We start from the raw sequence: 25,467 nt of genomic DNA on the forward strand, positions 1-25,467 counted from the left end.
AATTCTTGATAGGGATGACCTACTAAAATGGGACAGAAGAAATACAAGAGTACATGAGAAGAAACTTAAGACAGAGAAGAGATCTGAAAAAAACGGCTTTCCACACAGAGTAATAAATACATGGAACAAACTGAAAGAGGAAACAGTGAGTGCTAGAACTATACATGATTTTAAGAAAGAACTGGATGTGGAAAGATACAACTGCGGGTCACTACAAGCATAGCTCTCCTCCTGCAAAATACAACTAGGTAAATACAGTTTGAGGGAACTTGGTCTTCATGAAGTGCGGGATTTCGTGCAGTGTAGGATAGCCACCTGTTGTTCTGTGCATTGTGCAACTAGTCCTGGCAGAAGTTTTTCTCATCTGAGAAGAACCAGAGCATCCCCAGTTTGACTGGGTGTTTGACATTGTTGAGGAGATTCTTGGCTTTCGTAAGGCAGATCTTTTGGGCCTTGGCATTGAGTAGTTGGCCCTTGTGCCTCTTGTATGAGGAGTAGAGAAGGTTCTCATTCAGGGCTTTCTTCATAGTCACCACTCCAACACCCATCTCTCTCGCCAAGGTCCTCATTGCCTTGCCTGGATCTTGGTGCATTTTTATTTTTAAGCTTTTCAACGAATTTCGTTGTGCGGACAGAGTCAGAACACCTGCTATGATCCTTCCTGCTAGCCACTGCTTCCACATCTCTGTTGCAGTTCTCCAGCTCACATCTCATGGCCTTCATATCATTAAAAAAAACACAAGTGCAGCTAAGAATTCTGAATTTTTTAATTTGGCATGAATCATCATGATGCAGGTCACTCTCTTCCAATATTCTGGTTCTTTCCAGTCATCCATGCTCTCTAACTCTCACACCCACCAATAGTACACATAATCAACTATTCATTGCACTTTACTGCTATTAAATCCTTCAAATAGTTCTAAAATGACAGATAAAAAAATTATCAAATTTATCCAGAACACCCTGTATCTAGGGATGTATGCAAAGAGAAGACTATATCAAGGAGCAATTGACCCTATGACACCATATGGGGCAGAGATTGGAATGTAAGGGAGGCAGAAAGAAGAAATTTCAATCCATTTGAGATTAGATATTTAAGAAATAGGATGGGTATTACAAGGATGAATTGAGCAAGAAAGGAAGTGAAATGGAGAGGTAGCTGGAAAATAGGGTTGAAAAAAAAAATGTGATGGATTGGGTACATGTGAATAAAGACTAGCAAAAAGAGAGTGGAAATTAGAGGTGGATGGAATGACTTGAGGGGGCCTTGGGTGTAAAATATATGTTAAAGATGGAATGAAGAGGTGCACATGGAGAATGGTTGTGAATGGATGATAAATTTATGTAGACCCAAGGATTTTCTCCTTTTCATCTCTATTTTCATATGTGTGGACACTCCCATGTAAATGAACAGGTAAGGGTAAACTAGCTCAGGCTGTTGAGCATTGCTATGGAGGTGCTGTGTCTTGCTATATTACTACTGACACATGCACTGGACTGTGATGGCCCTTCATCCACAAGGAGCTAAGGTAAAAGAGAAGCAGACAGACAGACATATAAATGGAATAGATGTGAAGGAAAATAAAACGCTGCCTCACCACCTCCTCATAGTGACCATGGGTCGACTCTCTCACTTGGGAGTTGATGCCGAACGTGGAGTAGCAACTGAAATTGACAGTATATTCAGTCACTGCTAACCTTTTCTTCAGCAATGAAACAACTTTATTCTTCAAACTAACATCTAAAAGTCCTCCAGCGATGGTGCCTGATGGTGGGAACAGGAGATGGTGATATCTGGAAGCCTTTAGTCACAACCCACACAGCAGACAGTGTAGGCCCAGTGGTTGCCCTAGGACTAGGGAGCAACACAACTTAGCAACACTTTACACAACTGAGCACCCCAATTCAGGATCCACTGTACTTTCCCCTCATGAGGAAGGGGATAAAAAAAAAGGAGCCCTAAACACCCCTCATGAGGAAGGGGATAAAAAAAGGAGCCCTAAACATAACCTCTCCAGAACTGACCTGGCTAGGGAGTATCCACCAGCAAGGTCACCCATATCCAGCTAAACATAGCCTCCCTAGAACTGACCTGGCTGAGCAGTAGCCACCAGTAAGATCACCCATATGCAGAATAAATAATGATAATAATAACTAAGCAACAAAAACGAGGATAGGAACAACAGCCCTCCCAAAACATAAGTCCCTCTGTTGTACTCCCGCCCCATCCTGCCATATTTCTCTTCGAATAGAAAACACTCTGTAATGGTAACACCAGAGTAATTGCCAACATTCTCCACAGAGGGTTATGATTATCATTGACATTATCAACAAACCTAAGCACCAATCAGTGACTGCACCATTATCCCACTAAGTAACATTGTATTCTCGGGTGTACTCGCATCCTACTGAACTTTGAAGTGGACTTTAAATCTTGCCCTAAAATCTACTAACAAAAAGTGAAAGAAATGCCCCTTGAAGTATATGATGAGCCTGAAGACGTATATGGAACCCATAGTAACACGTGGCCCCAAGATGAAATTAACTATAGAACTAGAATCAAGAATTCACTGTGACAAAGTTGGGGATTGGTTTTTTTTTACCTAATATGAATCCTGTGTCAATGCCTTGTGGTCCTCTCAATCTTATCTCCTACCTAAGAAGAGGGAGACAATCTTGAAGAAGGATTTGAAAGCAGGCTGAAGGGAAACCAATTGCTTCCTCACTACACCCCACCCCCCTGAGTTAGACTCCCATCTTTGAGTTGATACTGAGAGTAAGGAAGTGACTGAGGCAGACTGTATACTGAATCACTGTCAACCTTCTCTCCAACAAACTTCATTCTTCCAACAAACAACCAAAAGTCCTCCAGAGACTGTGCATGATAGTGGGAGCAGATGATTATCTCTGGGAGACCTTTGTCACAACCCTTATATCAGTCTGTATAGGCCCAGCGGTAGCCCTATGATAGGACCAACAATTAAGACAGAGCGGTAGCCCTATGATAGGACCAACAATTAAGACAGCTTGGCAGCAGCCTACACAACTGAGCATCCCTATTCAGGATCCACTCTGCTTACTCCACATGGAAAAATGGCTAGAAAAAGTGCCTCAAACATAGCCTCCTTAAATCTAACATAAGTCCATCCACTTTAAATATGTGCCCTGCTGGGTGCCATCTCATGTCAACATCCCAGTAATGAACAAGCTAATGAGGCAGCATGAAAGGTGGCATCAACCCTTTTCAATACATCCACTACACTCAGTAAACATGTGTCAAGGATGCTGAGAGTAGCACCTAACAAACCACCTAAACACAATAAAGCCCCATGTACACCCAAGACTATCCTTATATCAAAATAAACAACATTTCGAAACAACACTATTTTTATAGTATAGAATATTCAATTTACACAACACCCTGCAACAATCACTTCCTCTCTCCTCTAACCCCTTAAACAGCAATAGTAGTACACCAAATATTGGGCAACAAAATTCCAAAATCTTTATACTTTCTCCACAACTGTGAAAAAAGAACCTTTGACAAACTTGACCAACACAAGAAAATTACTATGGAATAAGTCACTAGATGCAGTAATGTCTTTCAAATAATGAAATCCAACACTTGCAGAGCTTCAAACCAGGGACCTCTCAATGAAGATTCCAGTCTGCTACTATACACTTTGCATGGCAAGATAGTAACAAACTAAACTCATAATCATGAGGTCCTGGGTTTGAGGCTCTGCCACTGCTGGATTTCTATATACATGAAAATAAAATAATGTACAATGATGGCACGAGATTATTCATAAGGATAGATGCACCAAAAAACATAACTACCAGAAGTACAACAATCAAATTAAAAGAACATCTGGGCGATCATTTCCTCCTCAGATGTCTTTCACCAACATTATACACGGTGTACACAGCAAATATTCCCCATTCTGTACAAATCATCATAACCATCATTTGGGGACATATGCCAGGGAGTACATTGTTTCACTCACAGTCTCTCTGACCATGCTTCCATGTAACCACTGTGTTTTGCCCCCAATGCTCGGTGTGGGCTGGATATCAGACATAATAATCGTTTGCAGGAGCCGGCAATCTCCATGGTAACATCCTCTTCCACATGTGTAGGCACACGTAATGGAAGCTCTGGATAGTCAGGGAAGGAAGGTGCGAGTGCGTGGTTTGTTTGGTAGGTGGGTAGAGATCTTTGTCCTTATCGGAGTGCTTGCTTACAGTTTGTGTTTCAATGGTTCTGTACGTTTTCTTAACTGAAGAAGCATAGGAAGTTGCTCCGGAGGGACTAGTTGGGGTAACTTGTCTTTCCATCACATGCTTCCATGCTTCTTAGAAAGAGATGCCACAAGTTGCTTTCTTGGTACAAATTTCTTTTTCTATTTTGAAGGTGGGACAATCTCGGCAGGTGGACGCATGCTTGTTGTTAGAGGGGGCAGTTGACACATTGAAACACATTTGCAGAGCAGGCATCTGTAGGATGTTCACCTGCACACTTACTGCACACGATCGTTTGGCTACGACAAAACTTTGCAAGGTGACCATATTTAAAACACTTATTACAGCACAAAGGGTTGGGGGCATATGGTCGTACTGAGGCATGGATGTATCCAAATTTGACATGGTTAGGGAGGGTTGTGGAGTTGAAAGGATGATAAGGGGTGTGTTCACTCACGTGTTCTTTTCCCAGTCCAGTCGCGTTATGAATTTGGCATCTAATCCCTTCAATATTCATTTCTTCGAGGATGTCAGACTCGTCCATGGTCATCAAATCTTTGCAGTGGATTACTCCTCTGCAGGAGTTGAGTGACCTAGGGAGGGAGGCAACAACATCGAAGGTATGAAACTACTTGGCCTTATTAAGTAAGTCGTGTGTAGCTTTCCCAAAGTTGGTGGTAACTTGGAGATCTCCGTTTCTAAGTTTCCTAACCTGGTTGATATCATCAGTACAAAAAGACAGACATTTCTTCGGAATAAAGGGATTGAGTTCAGCTAATTTGGTTTGGTCAGAGTGGAGAAAAACATGCCTAGCCATATCCGGGTCGATATTAGGGTCGTCAGGTGAGGTGATTTTCATTTGCAGAAGTGGAGTTGAAGACTCCATTCTGCACGTCAGGGTGGGGGACAAGTCCCCTGGTACACAAGAAATGTGCTCAGAAGAGCCAAAGGGGACAATACTATAGGGATCATACAATTCCTTGGCGACTGGTGACAGCCGAGTGGAGTGACACGCTGTGTGCCCAGTGGGGACGGGGTCTACACTACTCTAAACTACGACATATTAATACTAGATTTCGCCGGGCCGGACAACCGAGGAGTCTCACAAGCCAACAAGGACTCGTGAGGATCCCGAAGAGCTACGAAAAGACTGAAATGTCAAAAAGAGAAAGAGCTGGGAAATGCCCAGAAGCGGGTAGCAGTGTTAATTGCCAAGATGAAAGCCATCCAACTTTACGTTGGATTATAAGAACTAGTCAACTCTATAGAGTAGCCCTAGCAAGTATAACTGTTTCTGTGCAAATACCGACGGTCTCCTGCTATATGCTACTGACGTCTGTGGTGTTTTTTGTTGGACTTGACTCCAGACAACTTAACTTATTTTCCCCATGATGAACTTTTAAATACTAAGGTTTATGTCGGAAGATGTAATACTATTTCCATTAGTATCTATGTAGGAATTTGTGTTAATTACTAAGAAAAAGAAAGGAAGAGAAAAGGAATAACGGTCTGGGTTGCATGTGGCAGTGCTAATATCTGACGGAGGCCAAGGGAAAGCTATCGTGTATGCTGGTACCCTACTGCCTAACTGCAGCTTTAATGCTTTTTCTCTGCTACAGAGACCTACGATGCCTATGCCGGTTCCGCTATAGGAGCGGGAGACCGGTAGAGGGTTTTTTCCCTCCCCCACCACTCAACCAAGCAAGTTTTTAGACCAGCAAGGGCTATGCCTAGTCGAGAGGGGGGGTTATTAGGGCATACGCCAACAGAGCGAGAGGCGAGAGAAATGTCTTAGCTCGAGTGAAGGCAGCTGACCAATCAGAAGCCCGGAAAACTCGCCGGAGACCGGTCGGCAGACACTCGACTTAGGCCTACTTACCCCGCTTGTCATAGTGGGCAAGCGTGGTGAGCAAGAGAGTCCAGAAGGGAATATCACAGCCAATCAGGACCCAGCACAAGTTGCCTGAGTCCGCTCCAGCCTCCTTTATAAGGAGGGGGACCAAGCCGAGAGATCAGTTCAGCGCTCCTAGAGGTTGGATGTCTCTCCAAACCAGCTTTCTCAACAAACGCCCAGGAATCTTCGCCGACCGGTGGTGGCGAAGAGATATATCTCCTTTGCTGCTGCCGGTCTGGCACAGGCCGACCTCTTCGTTGACGTCGGCAGGCGGGTTTACACCAAGACAAATACACATATTTCCCAAGTCACGTAATTCTCTATTTTCAGAGTAGTGCTTGGAAGAAAAGAGGCACACGCACACTTGCTCGCTGGCTTAGCAGAGGTCCAAACCGACTCTCATTCAGAACCCTCATCTAATCGCAGGCTGGTCTACGGAGAGGAATTGGGACGCCTCTCTGTCCAACCGGCCCGCAACCTAACGCTGGCGAGCGAGTTTACACTTCTGACATTTACACACAGTTCCCAATCGCGTAATTCTCTGCTTTCGGAGTTGTGATTGGAAGGAAAGAGATAATACAACACCCGCCCGCCTGCCAACCCCCCCCCCCTCGCACCGCTACTAAATCAGCTCTACAGACCTTCAAACCCAACCTGGGGAAAAGCAGGCTACCCAGGCCCCACCTGTGGCTTATCAGGAACGCGCTCTACACGCGGGAAGTGAACTCTACTCACTTCCCGTAAGATACACACACACACACACACCTCTCACGAACATAGCCACATCTACACTTACTTTTTCTTCGACTAAAATTAGCTTCCTTTCTAACTTTCTCTTATACTACATCTTCTCATTTCAGCTTACCTCCCACTAAAGATTTTTCCGTTTTTCCACCTTTCTCTCCTACTATGCCTCCTACCATTTTCTGAACTTTTGGTGATTATAATCTGATCTTAATCCCGGTGTAGGCGCCGCCGTCCAAGTTCCCAGTCCATTTCTCTCGAGCCACGACCACCAATAGCCCCTAATCGCTCGCTAAATCGCCCGATGGCAATAGCCCTCTTTTATACAGCACTATCTTTTCATTTTCTTACAGACCTTCTTCCCCTCCCACAAAAACCGATACCGCGCAACCGGGTGGTCTTTTCTTGCAAGTCGCAAGTTGCAAGTTCACTCAACAAACGCCCCGGAATCATCGCCGGCCGGTGGTGGCGAGGAGATATATCTCCTTTGCTGCTGCCGGTCTGGCACAGGCCGACCTCTTCGTTGACGTCGGCAGGCGGGTTTACACCAAGACAAATACACACATTTCCCAAGTCACGTAATTCTCTATTTTCAGAGTAGTACTTGGAAGAAAAGAGGCACACGCACACTTGCTCGCTGGCTTAGCAGAGGCACAACCCAACTCTTATTCAGAACCCTTATCTGATCGCCGGCTCGTCGACAGAGAGGAATTGGGGAGCCTCTCTGTCCAACCGGCCCGCACCCACGCGCTGGCTTCTTCGCTAACGCTGGCGAGCGGGTTTACACTTCTGACATTTACACACAATTCCCAATCACGTAATTCTCTGCTTTCAGAGTTGTGATTGGAAGGAGAAAGATAATACAACTACCCGCCCCCCGCCCCCCCTCGCACCGCCACTGGATCAACTCTACAGACTCTCAAACCCAACCTTGGGAAAAGCAGGAAAAGCTCAGGCCTTACCTGGGGCTAAACAGGAACGCGCTCTGCACGCGGGAAGTGAACTCTACTCACTTCCCGTAAGATACATACACACACCTCTCACGAACATAGCCACGACCCACGCACAAACATCTACACTTACTTTTTCTTTGACTAAAATTCGCTTCCTTTCTAACTTTCTCTTATACTACATCTCATTTCAGTTTACCTTCCACTAAATATTTTTTTCCGTTTTTCCACCTTTCTCTACTACTACGCCTCCTACCATTTTCTGAACTTTTGGTGATTATAATCCCAGTGTCGGCGCCTCCGTCCGAGTTCCCTGTCCATTTCTTCCCGAGCCACGACCACCAACAGCCCCCTGATCGCTCGCTTAAAGGTCAGATATCAACAGATATACCATTCGCTAAAAATCATCGTATTGCTCGAAAAAGTACTTTTTAAAAGCATACAAATAAAGTTTTTACCTGTTACAGAAGAATTTATTCAGAAAATTCACTTTTAATTGCGCCTCACATACCACTTTTCCGAAGTCTAGATGTTCTAGTCGATTAGTAATTAGTACCAGTAATCGCCGCTAGGTGAACCGGCGGTGACGTCACAGTTGCCAAACAATCGGACAAAGAAACACATGCTGTAGTTCAGCTCAGTCATTCCAATCGAGTTATTCATCTTCATGTTCGTTTTTAATCCAAATTTGTTCGCAAAAATGGCCCATTGTGCATTCCAATTCGGAAGGATAGTATGTATGGTGGAAGAAGAAGAGGAAGAGGAGTTTGATATCGCCGAAATCGCATTGTAAAGCCTTACCAGTTCGAACTGATAATAGGACAGCCCGTTTCTTCGTCGGAATACAGTGCAAGTGAAGATGAAGAAAGTGGTGAACAAAATAGCGAAGAAGAAGGGGAAAGCGATCTGTCAGATTCAGAACCCGAGGAGACGGAATTCGACGGCGACGTTGATTTAGACGGTGCCGAGAATCAAAATGGGCCTACCACCCCTCCTAGACGCAAACGCAAAAGATCTGACCACTCTCATAGGATTGGGAATACCAACTGGTATGAAATTCAGTGCATTATTCCTACCTTATTTAGGCTATCATTGCAAGCATGGGATGGGGTCCTATGTTTTTATGTCGACGATCATTTGTCAGTCTCTCTAAAATTCCAAGCATGGGGGGAAAATTAAATGATATGAATTGCCTTGTGGCCATTTCTTCCTGCAAGATCGAGATTATTCATTTAAAATACTGGAATGAATGAATGAATACATGTAAATAAAATGAAGCCAAATAATCTTTTAATAAGTACTGTCAACTGTGTATTTTCTATTTTACTAAACACAGTAAAGTGCATAAAAATAAAAATATGTACAAGGAAAAACATCATAAAATGACTATCAATATTTATGCAGTTGTTTCTTTCAGGCTATACAGATATATTGCTTACCGGCACTTCACCAGATGGATTTACCACATCCTTGGTAAAAAAAAAAAAAAGTTTTGCCATCTTGTGCAGTCTCACGAATTCGTGCACAGTGGGAAAGTGAGGACTATACATACTGTGGTTTCAAATATCCCCAAGTTTGATGTGAACGCAATGACATGTGATATAAATATCAGGAAGCAATGTGGACTTATGAAATCACTGTTAGTTTGATTACAAAGTCATATACCATGTACTAGTCTGTTGACTCTTTGTAATGTTTATGTGATGGCAATACTGCTGCTGTACACAACCGTGTTCGCGATTGTCTTTCAGACACTACATCTGATTTAGTATGTCTTTTGTAGGTATCTGCAATAATTTATACCTCCGGTCCAGCGGCGGCGCCAGGAATTTTTAGTTGGGGAGGCTAAGGGGGGGCTGAGCAAATTTTTTTGGGGGGGCTAATAGTAATATGATAATACACATATATTATCCTCATTTCAGAAGGGGAGGGGGTTAATGGTAGGGCTAGCACTGATGGCTGACAAATCTTTAGCCCTGGCAATTAAAAATTCCACTTAATAAAATTATTTCAATGAGTGTTTTAAATTTTCAATTTGCTCATTTCAGTTGGGGGGGCTGGCCACTTTTTTGGGGGGCTAAAGCCCCCCCCCCCTGGCGCCACCACTGCTCCGGTCCATGGCTACAGGGCCAGTTTAATTCACTAGGCCTATATAGGCCATCCTGCATGTCCATGGAATTTATAACAAGCCCTCTCTGACATAGGCATAGGCCTAAGCCTAACGCATGCACATGATGCATGGAGTCAGAAAAAGTAAACTGCCTACGGTACCTCAAGCCTCCGGCGTTTATCAAACGCTGACCTCCTACTTTTCTTTTTTGGTTTCGGCGTGGAATGCTTTGTAGTAGCTGCAAAAATTGAGGGCACGGCATCAGGATTTAGATGTCTCCTGGTCTTCTCCATAAATCCAATCGATAACGCTAGATTCATTTCGAAGCATACCTCTTCGAAGTGGTCAGAGCAAAGTTCTGAAAACTTCGAAGGCTCCCACAGTTTGCCCGGTCTTTTGCCTGCTCTGTTCACCTTTCTATCCATTCCGATCGTCGGGCTGGCTCCGTAGGAAATTAAAAGAAACTCCTCCCACTTCCACTACCATTGTTGCAGCCTGCGGCAACGCAGTACACCATTATTATCACAATTTTGTGACAATAAAAAAAAAAAAATTGAGACACTCAAGAGACGACACACGACTGACGATGCAAAAGCGATACGATGCACTCAGAATAACAATATTGTTTGGCAACTGTGACGTCACGAACGCGGAATTCCCCGAACGTTCCCGAAGCGCACGGGCGGGTTGTTTCGAATAGCAGACGACGCAATGAGATGAAGACAAACAACTGTTTTTGCCAAATTTGATAAGATGTAGATGGTGGAATTATATAGAATACTGTCAGTATGCTTTTTTATGTACATTAAACTGTAAATACAAAAAGTTACGGAAGTCTTGATATCTGACCTTTAATCGCCCGGTAGCAATAGCCCTCTTTTATACACTACTATCTTTTCATTTTCTTAGACCTTCTTCCCCTCCCACAAATACCGATCCCGCGCAAGCGGGTGGTCTTTTCTTGCAAGTCGCAAGTTCATTCCAGGGCACGACATCTTCAAGCAGCTCTTCTCTATAAGGAGTTCTCCTCCACAAGCAGTACTCCTCTCTAAGCAGTAGTCATCTCCAAGCTTCAAGTTCTCGTCTGCTCTCAAGCTCATCCCTTTACGAGTTAGATAAAAACCGAGAGCGTAGAGTTACCGTGAGTTTCCTTTCCTTGGCTTGTCCGAACCATATCACCACACCCGAAACAAAATAACTCAAACAACCCTGAATGGAAAACAAAGACGAGATCCTCAAAGTATTAATGTTCGATGCTAAAGCAGAAAACCTGGAAATGAACCGACAAACTACCACTACTAGAGAATATTCCAACTGTTTCCACTCTGAAGTGGAATTTTCTATACTGTAAACAGCAATATATAAACACTGATTTTCCTTTTGCTACCTATACCTTTGTACGAAAGGAATAATGACAACTGGTTAGATGCATTAGGTCACGAATTACCCAACTTAACCAAACTGAGAGGTCTTAGAATGTAAGAATCAGGAATGTCTGTGTTTGAATGCTACTCAGCTAAAATGATAAGCAAGTTCGTATTTGCGAATTGCCTGCATAGAGAGTGAACTTGGCATCTCTGGTTACGAGCAGTCATGACCGGTCTCAATAATGATTTAAAAAACGCTATGCATTATGCAATATGATTATATAGCGCGACAGTACGAGTGTAGTTTTGCAAGCGATTTACTATTACCCGTGTGTGTTTGTCACTGAGTGTGTAGTGATTTCATTCCATAATGCCGGAAGGACCAGAATTATATCTTGCTGCTCAGTTTATCAACGCAATAAGTAAAAATGTCTTATTTGGAGGAAAGGTTGTGAAATCCGAAGTGTCAAAGAACCCCAATGTTGACTGGAATGAGGACGTCTATCATCTACGAGCCCAAAGTCGAGGGAAAGAACTAATGGTAATATTACATGCAGGCGAAAAGGAGGAAAAGGGAATGAAATCAATAAACATCCTTTTCCAGTTTGGAATGTCAGGTTGTTTCAAGTATACTGGTGTGGATGAGCTCCCCAAACATGCACATTTAAGGTAGTGCGAGAGATTGATGAGTCAGATTTATTTGAGAACTTTTATATCGACACAGATTCTGTATTATATCTAGAGAGAATATTAAAAATGAATGGGACTGTATTCTATATGATTTAATTTTGTCTATGAAGATTTAGTCATGTTTTAATAAGTTGAAGATTAAAATAGTTACGATTGTTTCATTACAATTCCAGATTTTTCACAAGAAATGAAAACAGCCCGAAGGTATTGAGCTTTGTAGATTATAGAAGATTTGGACGATGGGAAGTGACTGGGATGTGGAGCCCTGAGAGAGGGCCGGACCCAATGTGGGAATATCCAGCCTTCAGAGAGAATGTATTAAATAACTTGCATGATAAAGCTTTCAACAAAGCCATATGTGAAGCTTTGTTGAATCAAAAGTTTTTCAATGGCATTGGAAACTACTTAAGGGCAGAGATTCTTTACAGGTGTGTAGATGAAATTGGTAGAACGTTTCATGCATGTATGTGGGTAAAAAATTGTCTTGTCTTGCAGATCAGGTGATTTATTGTGTTATGTCATTTACACCTGTACAAGAATGTTCATCTCTGTAAATAATCTTTGCAAATTACTCCTTGTAATTGAATTTGCCTCTGAAAATTCTGCCTTTGATGAAAAAAGTCTCGAAATCATGCTTGTCATGCCTGCGAGAGTTCCTAATCTTACTCAGCTTCCACTAAAACTAATTGTATATATTTAGGTTAAATAGCAAGTGTTTTACTGAGAAGGGTCCAGGGGGCTCTAAACCTCTGGCTATGCAAATTTAACCTCATTGGGTAGTAAAGGGGAACAGAACCCCCTGGCTTGGTAACAGGAACCCTACTGTGGGCCTGAAACGGGAAATCTGGCAACATGGATGGTGAAGGTTAGGTTGGTTTATGATGATAGACATATTTATGCATGGTGTTGCTGATGGTTTGACCTTACTATTTTAGTGTGGCAAATATAACCCAGTGGGAATCAGATATTGTGCATACATATACCAAAGGCTTTTTCCCCCTTACAAGGGAGGTAGCCAAAAAACAAAGGCATAAAATCCACAGATCACATGAAGAATTGTCACCCCAGACTTTGACAGGGTGGCAATTCTTCATGTGGGCTATCTTAGGGTTACAATTCTTCAAGTTGGCCATCCTGGGTTTACAATTCACAAGTTGATGACAATAAGCATAACCCTCATTCAACCTAACCTAATATTTATTCTGGGGTGACAATTCTTTGTGACCCAAATCCACTCCCACACATTCCATCCCCACATACTCCACTCCTATCCACCCTCCTTCCTCCATATCTTGGCATCTCCTGGATGACAGGTCATCCCTGCACCTCACCTACTGCCCTGGGTCAGAAATAGTGTCACAAGCCACAGTACATCCACAACAAGTCTGCTTCATTAAATTGGTGATCTCCCCTCTCCATCCCCTCATGTAGAAATGGAGATGGGGAGAAATCCCTTCGGGCTGCATCAATTTATTTTTCACATATACTCTCTCAGCCCCCCCCCCCATCCCCCACCCACTCCCTTTCATGCATCACAGCATCGTACATACACATCCATTCTCCATTCACCCCTATTTTCTGTCTTCTCCTGTCCATCTTCAACAGACATTCCCCTCTTTCCCAATGCCCCTTTTAGCCCATCCATCCATCTCGTCCTTGGTTGCCCCCTCTTGTTCATTTCTTCTACCCCTGATTTCCACACCTCTTTTACTAATCTTTCTTCACTCATTCTTTCCATGTGTCCAAATCATCCCTATATTCTTTCAACCCTATCCCCAAACTCCCTTTCCACCCCCCCATTCTCTTCCTCATCTCCTTATTTCTCATTCTATCCAGCTTAGTAACCCCTATCATACTTCTCAGGCACCTCATCTCAAACACATTCAAACTCCTCTCTTCCTCTCTTATGTTCCATGTTTCTGTCCCATACAGTGCACAATAACTCCTTCATACAATCTCCTCTTAGCATCCATTCCTAAATGTCTCTTTTTCGTTACACTTTTTAATCTCCCAAGGCATTTACTTGCTTCTCTCAATCTATATTCTACCTCCACCTCCACTCCTCCTTTTCCCGGCACATTCGCACCCAAGTATCTAAAACTATCTACTTCCTCCAGTCTCTCCCGTAATACTCGCTTCCAGTTTGCTGTCACTTTCTCCCCTTGTACATCTCATCACCTTACATTTACCCAGATATTGTAATGCATGGTAAATACAACATAGACAAAACTCAAGATATGCAGAAGGATCTGAATACTGTATATATTTACTGTAGGGCCAAGAATTCCGAGTGAAATTTGAATAGGGCCAAGGATCTCTAGTGAAACTTGAGGGCAGCTATTATTATTAACTACCTCAGTATGACTCAAATTTTCGTATGCAGCATAGGTTGCAAAATGTAATTTACATCATGCTACTCACATTATCAAATATAAAGTCATTGCTGTATTACTCATTCTCTTTTATTCTGAGTAATAATAAACACAGAAAACATGATTAAATAAATTCACTGAATCTGGGGGTAATTCATGTAAACTACAAAAAAATATATATATATATATAATCAAGATGCCAATGTCAACACCAGCATCCTCATGTACTCACTTGTCAGTTGTTACAGTGACAACACGCATAAATTGGAGCTCCTGAGAAAGGCTTTAAAAACAGAATGACTTAGGGTGTGATAGAAGGGGAGTGCTTTTGGATACCAGAAATGGCTAATTTACAACATAAAGTGTGTGTAATTGAAGCAAAATGAAAGGAAATGGTGATGAGCCAGAGAAACCTCAAGATGTCCATCCTTTGCGTTACAATATAAACATGTACCTTTGGCCATCTACTGGCGCAAGGGCAAAGCAAAATGTATACATAGGCTTCAGATCACTGAGAGGTACAAAAAGGTTTCTAATTGATAATGGCGATGAGGGTCATTTCTCTAGATTTAGTGGGTATGAAAGAAGACTTTAGTAGTTATAGACATAGAGAGGGACATGAGAAATATGAATGAATCATGGAAGCAAGAAAATATCGATCAATGGAAGGTGAATGAAGACATAAACAAGGAAGGGAGTGACTTAAAAAAGTACATATATACATACATATACCAAGGCTTTTTCCCCCTTACAAGGGAGGTAGCCAAAAAGGAAAAGGCATAAAATCATTCCCACCCATTCCATCCCTGAATACACTCCACACCCCTCCACCCTCCCTCTTATCTTAGCACCTCCTGGACGATGGGTCATCCCTGCACCTTGTCCACTGCCCTGGGTCAGAACTTTAAAAAGTAAATGCTGAAATAAAAGAAGAGGTAAGTGCACTAAAAAAAGAACTGGCTGAGTTAAAATGTGAAAATGAAAGGTTGAAAAATAATGAAAACACAAATAACAAGACCATAAGGAAAGGGGTGGATGAACAGGAAAAAGCATAGAAGACAGTTTGCAACAACTCAGGAATGATTATAAAAAGACAAAGAAGATCAAGTAATTTTTTTAAGAAATAGTTCATCAACAAATGCAGGAGAAGGCTGAAGATGCATTCATTAAGGTAACTAAAGAAAAAGAAAATCTAGTTAAAGATACAGTACTCAGAAAAAAAAAAGTATATAGTAATATATGGTCTTAAGAAAAAACATAACTCAAATTGGTTCCTGAGAGATAAAGAGGACAAAGAATTGGCAAGAATTGTTCTAAAAATAGTACAAGATAAAGAGCAAGAAGCATAAAAGGAAATAGAGGAAGTGCATAGATTGCATAAATGTACGGAATGAAAAGGAAAAAATTCACCACTAAAGATCAAATTAAGGTCACAAATGGCAGTGGAAGAAATCTATGCAAGAACAGGAAAATTAGCAAGAAATGAACACTATAAAAATGTATGGATAAAAAGAGACATGTATGAAGAGGAAAGAGAGAAAATTGAGACATTAAGGAATGACGCTTAAGAAAAAAAATGATAAAAGAACATAGACTGGGATAATGCAGTTCTATTGGAGAATGTTAAATATGAGACTGAAAAAAATGTATATTTAAAAAAAAAATGAAGGTTCAGAGAATGAGATGGCAGGAATAGAAAATTAAAATTGGCTTATACCAACATAGATGGATTAATCTCAGCATTAAAGAACTAAATGTTTACCTGTCAGAAACAAAACCAGATGTAATGGAAATTGTGGAGGCAAAATTAAGGGGCCCAAACAATGTTGCACATGGATCATGTAATCACTGGTTTGGAAAGGAGAAACAAGGTGGAGGAGTCATGTTCCTGGTTAAGAAAAACTTAAATGTGATGAAAATTACATATGGAGAGAACAGGGTAGAGATGATCACAATAAGAAATGAAGATAGCAACATGAAAAGCAGAAAGTTTGCAGTGATTTATGTTTCCCCAAAAACAAGGTCTTGGAGAGAGAGAAAATTTTCCAGAATGTTAGATGAAATCTTCATTAAATAAGATGCTGGAGAATGGAAATAATGTACTCATGAGAGATTTTAATGGCAAAGAAATATGTTGGGAAGAGATGACAGTGAAAGTTGGAGAGGTTCAATGGGGAAATGTATTACCTGACATAACTGTAGAACATACAATGACACAATGGGTAAAAGAAAACATTAGATTTAGAAATAAAGAACCGTCAAGACTAGATTTATTATTTATGTCAGAACTTGAAATAGTAGACAAAATTTAATACAAGAAATCAATTGTGAAGAGTGACCACATACCACTTGAGTTTGAATTTAAGAAGGAAATATATATAAAGAGAAATGAGAAACACAGAAAAGAAAGACTTATATATAGTAAAACGGACTTTGAGAAATTTAGGAGAAAAAATATATTAAAGTGAGCTGGGAAAAATTCAACAAGGAAGAAACACAAGTGAAAGAAAAATGGATGATTCTGATGTAAATCTATATAAAAGGAGTGGATAAATATGTCCCAAAGCAAAAACAGGAAAAGATGTACATTAAGTGCTGGTGTAATAGTAGTTGCAGTGAAGCAAAAGACAGAAGATATAAAGCTTGGAAAAGATGGAGAAAAGACAAAGAACCTAGAAAGTGGCAAATATATATTAAAGGAAAGATAATGTAAAAAATACACAAGGAAGAAAAAAGGAACTGAAAAAGACAATAGAAAAATGTAAGGATCAGTATAAACTATTCAATAGATATGTAAATGATAAACTAGAAAATAAACAGGAAATAGTGAAACTACACCAAGGGAATATACATAGAAAATACAGAAATGGCTGAAGTCATGAGCAAACACTTCAAGTCAGTTTTCACTAGAGAAAATGTACAACATCAGGATGAATGGAGAGAAGTGAACCCCCCCCATGAGGGAAATAATAGTAACACAGAAAGAAATAATGGATGAAATAATGAACCTTGATGTCAGGAAATCGCATGGCCCAGATGGAATAGCAGATTGGATATTAAAAGATTGTAGAGAAGAATTAACAGACAAAATATACAACATAATAAGTCACTTGCTCAAAGAAGGGAGAATACCAGAAGACTGGAAAAATGTTGATATACTAATTTATACAGGAGGGAATAAGAAAGACCAAACAAATTACAGACTAGTCTCCCTTACAACCACAGTAACTAAAGATTGTGAAAAAATTCTAAAAAGTAGATGGAGTGTTGCAGGCTAGGTAAATATGACTACAACAACGAACTCTACTTGTCACTGAGGGGGGTTGAATAAAAGCGTGATGTATAAAAATACCTAATTATTAAGTGATAATTAATTAATACAAGAATACTACATCACAACAAACAACCTAGCTAAAGCCTATTTCTTAACTTAAGGTATACAATACTTAGGATAATGATGAGACATGACCACTTGGGTCAGGGGTAGAAAGAGAAGTGACGCGAACCCAAGCCACGCCGAGTTGAACAGAGGTCAGCGTGGAGAGAGTTGCCAGACGTCACCATACGGCGACGTAGTACAGAATCATAATACATTCTGTAGTCACCAGCACACATAGCAAGGCACGCAGCAACAATAAGAATACTCTTGAAAGGTATTCAGCAATCATAATTGGAACTAGCTACTTTCCTAACTAACTAGAATAATGCATAGCCAGTAACAATACACACAACCGCGCATGCGCGGTCGCGATCCGAGGCGAGCGTACCCACGCCAACAGCCGCGCGGGAAAGACCCCAGGTCAAGGCTTTGTGTGGACACCGCGCGGGTAAATCCTAGGTCGAGGCATTGTTTGGAGCAAGCTCGCAACAGGAGGAAAACAATATACTTAATCCGAGACAATCTCCTCCTAGCATCCTTTCCTAAATGTCTCTCATTACATTTCTTAATCTGTTTTTTTCAAGACTACTAGATATAATACAATAAAGGGACAGATGGGCTGATTGTGTGTTCCTAGATCTACAAAAAGCTTTTGATAAAGTCTCTCACAAAAAAACTAATAAGAAAATTAGAAACCATAGGAGGAGTAGAAGGTAAACTATTGAAATGGATGGAGGACTTTTTGCATGGAAGAAAAATGAGGGTAGTGCTCACAGATAAGAGTTCTACTTGGGAAGAAGTAATTAGTGGAGTTCCACAAGGATCTGTATGGGCTCCAATAATGGTTCCTATTTATGTGAATGAGATGGGCGAGGGTGTGGAATGATACATGAGCTTCTTTGCAGATGATGCAAAATTGTTAAAGAAAGTGAGTACTGTAACGGACTGTGACTCAACACTGATAGATCTGAACAGGGTTTGGAATGGAGTCAGAAGTGGGAAGTGGACTTTAACATTAAGAAATGTAGCATAATGGAATTTGGAAAAAGTAAAAAAGGATATCAGGACAATACAAAATTGGTGAAAAGGAAGTAAAGAAAATGGGATCTGAAAAAGACCTGGGAATGATCATCACAAAAGATATGTCCCCAGACAAACATATAAACAAAATTGTTGGCAAAACCTTTAATTTGCTAAGATCAATAAAAATGGCTTGTACTTACTTGGATGAAGAAATGGTAAAGAAAATACTAGTCACACTGATAAGGCCTAAATTGGAGTATGCAGCAACACTATGGTCACCCAGTACTAAAAAGAATATAAGGAAGATTGAGAGAATCCAGAGAGCAACTACAAAGATGGCCCCAACACTATCAAAACTGTCATATGAAGAAAGATTGTCAAAACTAGAACTACCAACTCTGGAACAAAGAAGAGAAAGAGGTGACTTGTTGACCATCTACAGAATTATGAGAGGTGTGGAAATCCTTGATAGAGATGAATTACTAAATTGGGATAAGAGAAACACAAGAAGACATGGAAGGAAACTCCAGAAAGACAGTTATAGAAGAGACCTGAAAAAAAAAGCTTTCCCCACAGAGTGGTGGATATAGGGAACATACTAGACATATACTCGTAATTAGGTAAATACTTGGGCCTCATGACACCAATGTAGGTGTGAGAATAAACACCTTGTGAGATCGAAACCTTTATTAGTACTACGTTTCGCTTGTTACAGCTTTTTCAAGTACAGACATGACACACACTCTGAGCACATATAAGCCAACAGGGAAGGAACTGGGAGAGGTTATCAGGGAGGGGTGGGTGGTAGGTGGAGGGGGAGGAGGGGGACGGGTGGGACTTGGTGGAGACAAAGGAGGACATTTCGGACAGTTTGTTGAAGTGGACTAAGGGGGACATTTCATACATTTATTTAATGCGGGTAACAGATGGATTATAGGAGGGGCGATGTTAAACATGCCTCTGTTCTGCTCAATGGTTTTGAAGCTTTGAATGGCGGCCGCTTCGAGGCATTTTCTCCTCATCCTATCTGGTTCACTAAACAGAAGTTCTGCGTTATCCCAATCCATCAGGTGGTCGTTGGTGTTCCGGTGGATAACACAGGCGTTGGTGGTGATGTTGTTCCGGGAATCGTAGCGATGCTCCCGGATCCGGGTCTTCAGGTCACGGGAAGTCTCGCCGATGTATACTTTATCACATCCAGCACAGGGTATGCGGTAGACACCAGCGTTTTTCCCCACATCTCGTCCTGGCTGTCATTCCTTCTTGAAAGCTCTTTGATAGTTCTGCTGGACTGGCCCACTACCTGAATGTTGCAACGCCCAAGTGTCCGGGTGAGGGTGGCGGTGACGCTGCTGGCTGGAAGGATAAGCCTCCTAGCTGGATCTTTTGTTGGTTCCCGCCCTTCCATTATTTTGAGTGCCTTTTTCTTACACTGGTGGATGATGCCCTCTGGATATTTTAATTTATGAAAAACCTCCTTTATGTGCCTAAACTCGTCCTCTAAGAATTCAGGGCTACAAATTCTGAGAGCTCTGAGGTAGAAACCTATGACTACACCTTTTTTAATACTGAGGTCATGGTGGGATAGGAAGTGAGTCAAATCGTCCTTATTGGTTGGTTTCCTGTAGACTGTAAATTTTAAAAAATTATCATGTTTGATAATAAGGGTATCCAAAAATGGAAGGGAATCGTTAATTTCTTCCTCCAAGGTGAACTGGATGGATGACTCAACCTCGTTCAGAGCCGCTTGAAGTTTGGGGATGTCAAACCGTCTGGGGGAAATTAATAGTATGTCATCCACATAGCGAAGCCATACTACGTTGCCAGGAACGATATCTGAGAAAGGCCCTGCTTCTAAAAATTCCATGAACAGGTTGGCAAGGACAGCGCTCAAAGGAGAGCCCATGGCCATGCCAAAACTTTGGTGAAAATACTGGTCCTGGAATTTGAAGTAATTAAATTGGACACAAAGCTGTACTAAATCCACAAAGTCATTGGGGGGAATAGGAAGGTCAGTGTGGGAACTAGTGATTTTAGCCCTAAGGAGGTCAATCGCTTTAAGGGTCGGGACACGGGTGAATAACGAGGTCACATCCAGGCTGGCCAGCTTTTTGTTGCGAACAGGAACGTCCTTAATTCTATTCAATAGGTCCCCTGAGTGTTTCAAATGAGCACCGCTGATGGTACCCAAAAGGCGAGACAAATGTTTGGCCAGCGCACCTGCCAGTTTGTGTGGCGCACTCCCGATCCCTGATGTAATTGGTCTCATGGGTATATTGGGCTTGTGGGTTTTTGGGAGCCCATACAGGGTGGCTGGACGTGGGAGGTTTGGCAGGAGGTGAAGTAAACACTTACCAGTTTCTGATTTCCTAAGAATCCTCCTGGCTGCCTTAAGGAAGTTACTTGTCTCGACGTCCACTTTCGCGTTGCAACATTCAGGTAGTGGGCCAGTCCAGCAGAACTATCAAAGAGCTTTCAAGAAGGAATGACAGCCAGGACGAGATGTGGGGAAAAAACGCTGGTGTCTACCGCATACCCTGTGCTGGATGTGATAAAGTATACATCGGCGAGACTTCCCGTGACCTGAAGACCCGGATCCGGGAGCATCGCTACGATTCCCGGAACAACATCACCACCAACGCCTGTGTTATCCACCGGAACACCAACGACCACCTGATGGATTGGGATAACGCAGAACTTCTGTTTAGTGAACCAGATAGGATGAGGAGAAAATGCCTCGAAGCGGCCGCCATTCAAAGCTTCAAAACCATTGAGCAGAACAGAGGCATGTTTAACATCGCCCCTCCTATAATCCATCTGTTACCCGCATTAAATAAATGTATGAAATGTCCCCCTTAGTCCACTTCAACAAACTGTCCGAAATGTCCTCCTTTGTCTCCACCAAGTCCCACCTGTCCCCCTCCTCCCCCTCCACCTACCACCCACCCCTCCCTGATAACCTCTCCCAGTTCCTTCCCTGTTGGCTTATATGTGCTCAGAGTGTGTGTCATGTCTGTACTTGAAAAAGCTGTAACAAGCGAAACGTAGTACTAATAAAGGTTTCGATCTCACAAGGTGTTTATTCTCACAGTCTTGTCGGCTTTTGCCATTGTGATTCAATGTAGGTGTCATTGTACTGAAGTACTGTGGTAGTAATTTATACAAGGTTCCCAATGTACCCTAGGTCATGGTAAGGCATATAGTAGCATTTTTTAGGTGCACTCTGTATGTGCCCACAAGGGGAAGTGCCAAGGATGCCAGTAGGTGTTGTGTACACAGTATTTTACTCCATTGGTATGCTACAAGCATGCATGAGACATGAACTTACCCCAAAGATGATTTATTTTTAGTATGATAATGAAATAACTTTTCATAAGCAACTTATCTTTAAGATGGCTTAAACACTATACCTATTATATGATTATACTGTTTTAATGACCAAGTGTATTGTAGTTTCAATTACATCATCTCATGGCCTTTTTCATTCTTTTTTCAAGGTTCAGTGCAAGACCATTTGACTGTGCCAGGGATCTCTTGAGTGAAATTAAACTAGTTAGTAAGTGGTATGACAGCCACATGACCACCAAGAAAAAGAAAGTTAATTGTGTTAAGCCTGACCTATTGGATCTATGTCATATCTTGCCCAAGGAGGTAATTTCTCTGGGTGGTGGCAAAGGGTATGATGTTGATGTCAAACCTGAAGATGATTCATATAAAGAATTTACGGTATGTATCAGGTGAATAAAATTCTTACTGATATGAATATATATTTTTCTAATATACGTATATGTGTATATATATATATATATATATATATATATATATATATATATATATATATATATATATATATATATATATATATATATATATATATATATATATATAGCTGTCATATTTATGTAAGTTATTGGTATTTTATGTTTTAGTAAATGGACAAGCTCTTCAAGAAGCTACAATGGGAGTGGAGTGGGTGAGAGCCTTGGCTGGCTACCTCCTTTAGAAGGGGGAGAAGCCCTTGGTATATAGATAGTAAATAGACAAATTTCCTTTTTTCTTGTTCAGTAGGCTGTCTTGGAATCATTGATAGAGTTGGATTTTATCCCTTGATTAGAGCAGGGTACATTAGTTTACATATGCATCCTTTGGGGACCATGTAGTTCACCAGCTTTCTACAGGCACAAAACCACAAGGGAAATTTTAGTGTATGAACAATATATGGGTAATCTTAAGGTAGTTATAAATATGTGGCATATGTGGGGATTTTGAATCCCTAATCACAAATAGAAAAAAAAAAAAATAATGAAATCTATGAAAAATAAATGTTTTTGAATGCTGACATGATGTGAGGGGTGGAGAAGAATGTCACCACCATGTTGTTAAAGACAACTAAAAGGGATAGAGTGAGGGGATTATGAATCCTATTCTGTGTATTTCGCTCTCACAAAGTCAAAGCAAATAGGGGTCTGGGGGGGAAGACTTAAGTCAAATGATAGGCCCTCTCTTTTAGTAGGTTTTATCTATTAAATCTGACCATTGCGTATTTATTAGATTCGTGGAGGTCTCGAGTAAGCATTATCATTGAGGATCAATCAATCTGTTGCCCTTGGTCTTTCTTGCAGAAGACCGACCTGCAGCCTTCAGGTAACTGGCATTAGCCTCAGGGTGGCTCCACATGTGACTCAGAGAAGATGTATTGTTGTCCAGTGATTGTTTGTGTGGAGCATTGTACTTGTGTCCACGCTGGACTTGTGTCCAGTGTGGTGCTTGCATCGAGGGTAGTTTGAATCTGTGGCCAAGCCTATTCTGTGTTGGTAGTGTTCCAATGTTGGATGGTGTCCTGAGTACAAGTGTGGCATTATGGTACTTATCAGATTTGGGAGGGATTTTCTTGTTGTTGAGGTTTTATGAGAAGATGCAGATATTCTGTTTTGAGATATGTTTGAATGCTTAGCAGAACTAGGCAATTAGTCTCAAAAATCTTTAGATTTTACAAACTACTATATATTAACAGAACTGGCTTCAATGCTACTACAAAGATGGAATGAAGAACCTAGTTGACCACAACAAACGTACAATATGGTTCACAGGAGATCCTGGTCCTTTGGTGCCCAAAGGTAGCTTTACTAATTATTTTTTATGATTATTTGCTTTAAACTCTTGTTAGAAATTGAGTTTTAAACTATGGGTATTTCATTAGTATATTGCTTATATATTTTCCTCTGCATTGTAAGATTAGTTTGTTGTTTTTCTTGTTTACAAAGGTATTTATTTAGGATTGGAAACCACTCATCAGTATAGACTCTTGTAATTTTTTCCAGAAAGTAATTCAAGAAGGAAAAGAGTGAGGAAGTCACAGAAGGAGCAGAATGATGAGAAGTCACTTGATGTAGAAGTAAAAACAAAAGGGAAGAAAAAAGGAATGAAGAAAGACATCGGTGATGGTGATCAAAACAAGAATATCAAGATGACTAGGAAAAGAAAAGGGACAGTGGAAAGTTGTGCTGTGGAAGAAAAGAAAAGAAATCAAGAAACGTCAGAGCCAAAAGATATTGTTAAAAAAGAAAAATCTAAAGTAAAATCAAAAGAGAAAAAGGGGAGGGGGAGAAGACAAAGATAAATACAAAACCAGATAACTCCTGAGAACATAAGGAAAGAGCATATGAGCATCATGCTTGTACTTGTACACAGCCAACATGGGCTTGATCTTACCTAAAGCACTCAAATGATTCAAAACATTCAGTGGTCAAATTTTATATTAAGTATCTTTTATCTACCTCCAGTACAATTTATTGATTTATTTTGTCATTTATTTTCCTATGAGAATTTTGACACTAATATTAAACTCATGTTCATAAGTAATCATGTGCCTTTATTTTTGCCCAAGGTGTAGATAATATAACTGGTCTCTTGGACATAATGGCAGTGCTGTAGTTGCATCGTTTATTTACATAAAGGATTACTGCCTGGTAGTGGTAACTGTTTATAATGAGCACTTGCCACCTCACAGGGTAAGAATGATTATTGTTGTAGGGTATTTTAGTAGAATGTGTGTTATTGTACATCAGATGGCAGAGAGTAAAAGAGTGCAGTATTTCAGAAAAAATCATCCAATCACAATTCACAGAGGGAGATGAATGAATAGGACATTTATCTTGAAATTAGAAAAGTAAAAAGTACAAACACAACCTAATCCAAATAAAAAAAAAAAAAAAAAAGGATCTAGGCACATCCACAGCAAATTATATGGCTGCAGTTGGTTGGAGATAGATGTAGACCATGGGTGGTAATCATGATATTCCTGGGCAGATTAAGATTATTGTACTTTCTTATTTGGCTTGGGTAAGGAGAGGGGGCCATAGGTATGTAGTGCAGTTTTTTAGTTATGGGAAGGAGGATGTATGTTCCTAATGGCCTTTAAGTGGGTAAAGGCCTTCATGTGTACTGTTACATATCAGTGATATTTAATCATTCTGTGTTTGATATGGGAGTGGTTTCTATGCTTTTTTCTTTTTGGCTACCCCCTGTGTAAGGGGGGAAAAAGCCTTTGGTATATGTATGTATGTGTTTGATATACTACATTCACAGAAATATGGTATTTTTGGGAACCAATGATGGATACCTCCAAGATGGACAATGAAGCTGCTGGTTTTCAAAAACCATTGACCCCTTCACCTCCATCAGGAAGGGCTGGCA

At 41.0% G+C, this 25,467-nt stretch overlaps 1 protein-coding gene across 2 annotated transcripts; it reads left to right on the plus strand.

The window, feature by feature from the left end:
• Positions 1-11,425: 11,425 nt before the first annotated feature.
• On the plus strand, positions 11,426-24,634 carry LOC143035272 (endonuclease 8-like 1). Of its 2 annotated transcripts, none has more exons than XM_076202127.1 (5): positions 11,426-11,976; positions 12,171-12,425; positions 22,269-22,497; positions 22,701-22,744; positions 23,786-23,869. In XM_076202127.1, the coding sequence occupies exons 1-4, from the start codon at positions 11,678-11,680 to the stop codon at positions 22,701-22,703; spliced, it is 786 nt and encodes a 261-aa protein (XP_076058242.1). In that variant the 5' UTR covers positions 11,426-11,677; the 3' UTR covers positions 22,704-22,744; positions 23,786-23,869. The 2 variants fall into 2 exon arrangements, with proteins under 2 accessions (XP_076058242.1, XP_076058241.1); XM_076202126.1 differs by lacking the exon at positions 22,701-22,744 and adding an exon at positions 24,093-24,634 and having other exon boundaries at positions 11,443-11,976; positions 23,786-23,888.
• The last annotated feature ends 833 nt before the right edge of the window (positions 24,635-25,467 follow it).

The sequence above is a fragment of the Oratosquilla oratoria genome, chromosome 18 (assembly GCF_046742065.1).
Source record: "Oratosquilla oratoria isolate Oo_2021 chromosome 18, ASM4674206v1, whole genome shotgun sequence".
NCBI lineage: Eukaryota > Metazoa > Arthropoda > Malacostraca > Stomatopoda > Squillidae > Oratosquilla > Oratosquilla oratoria.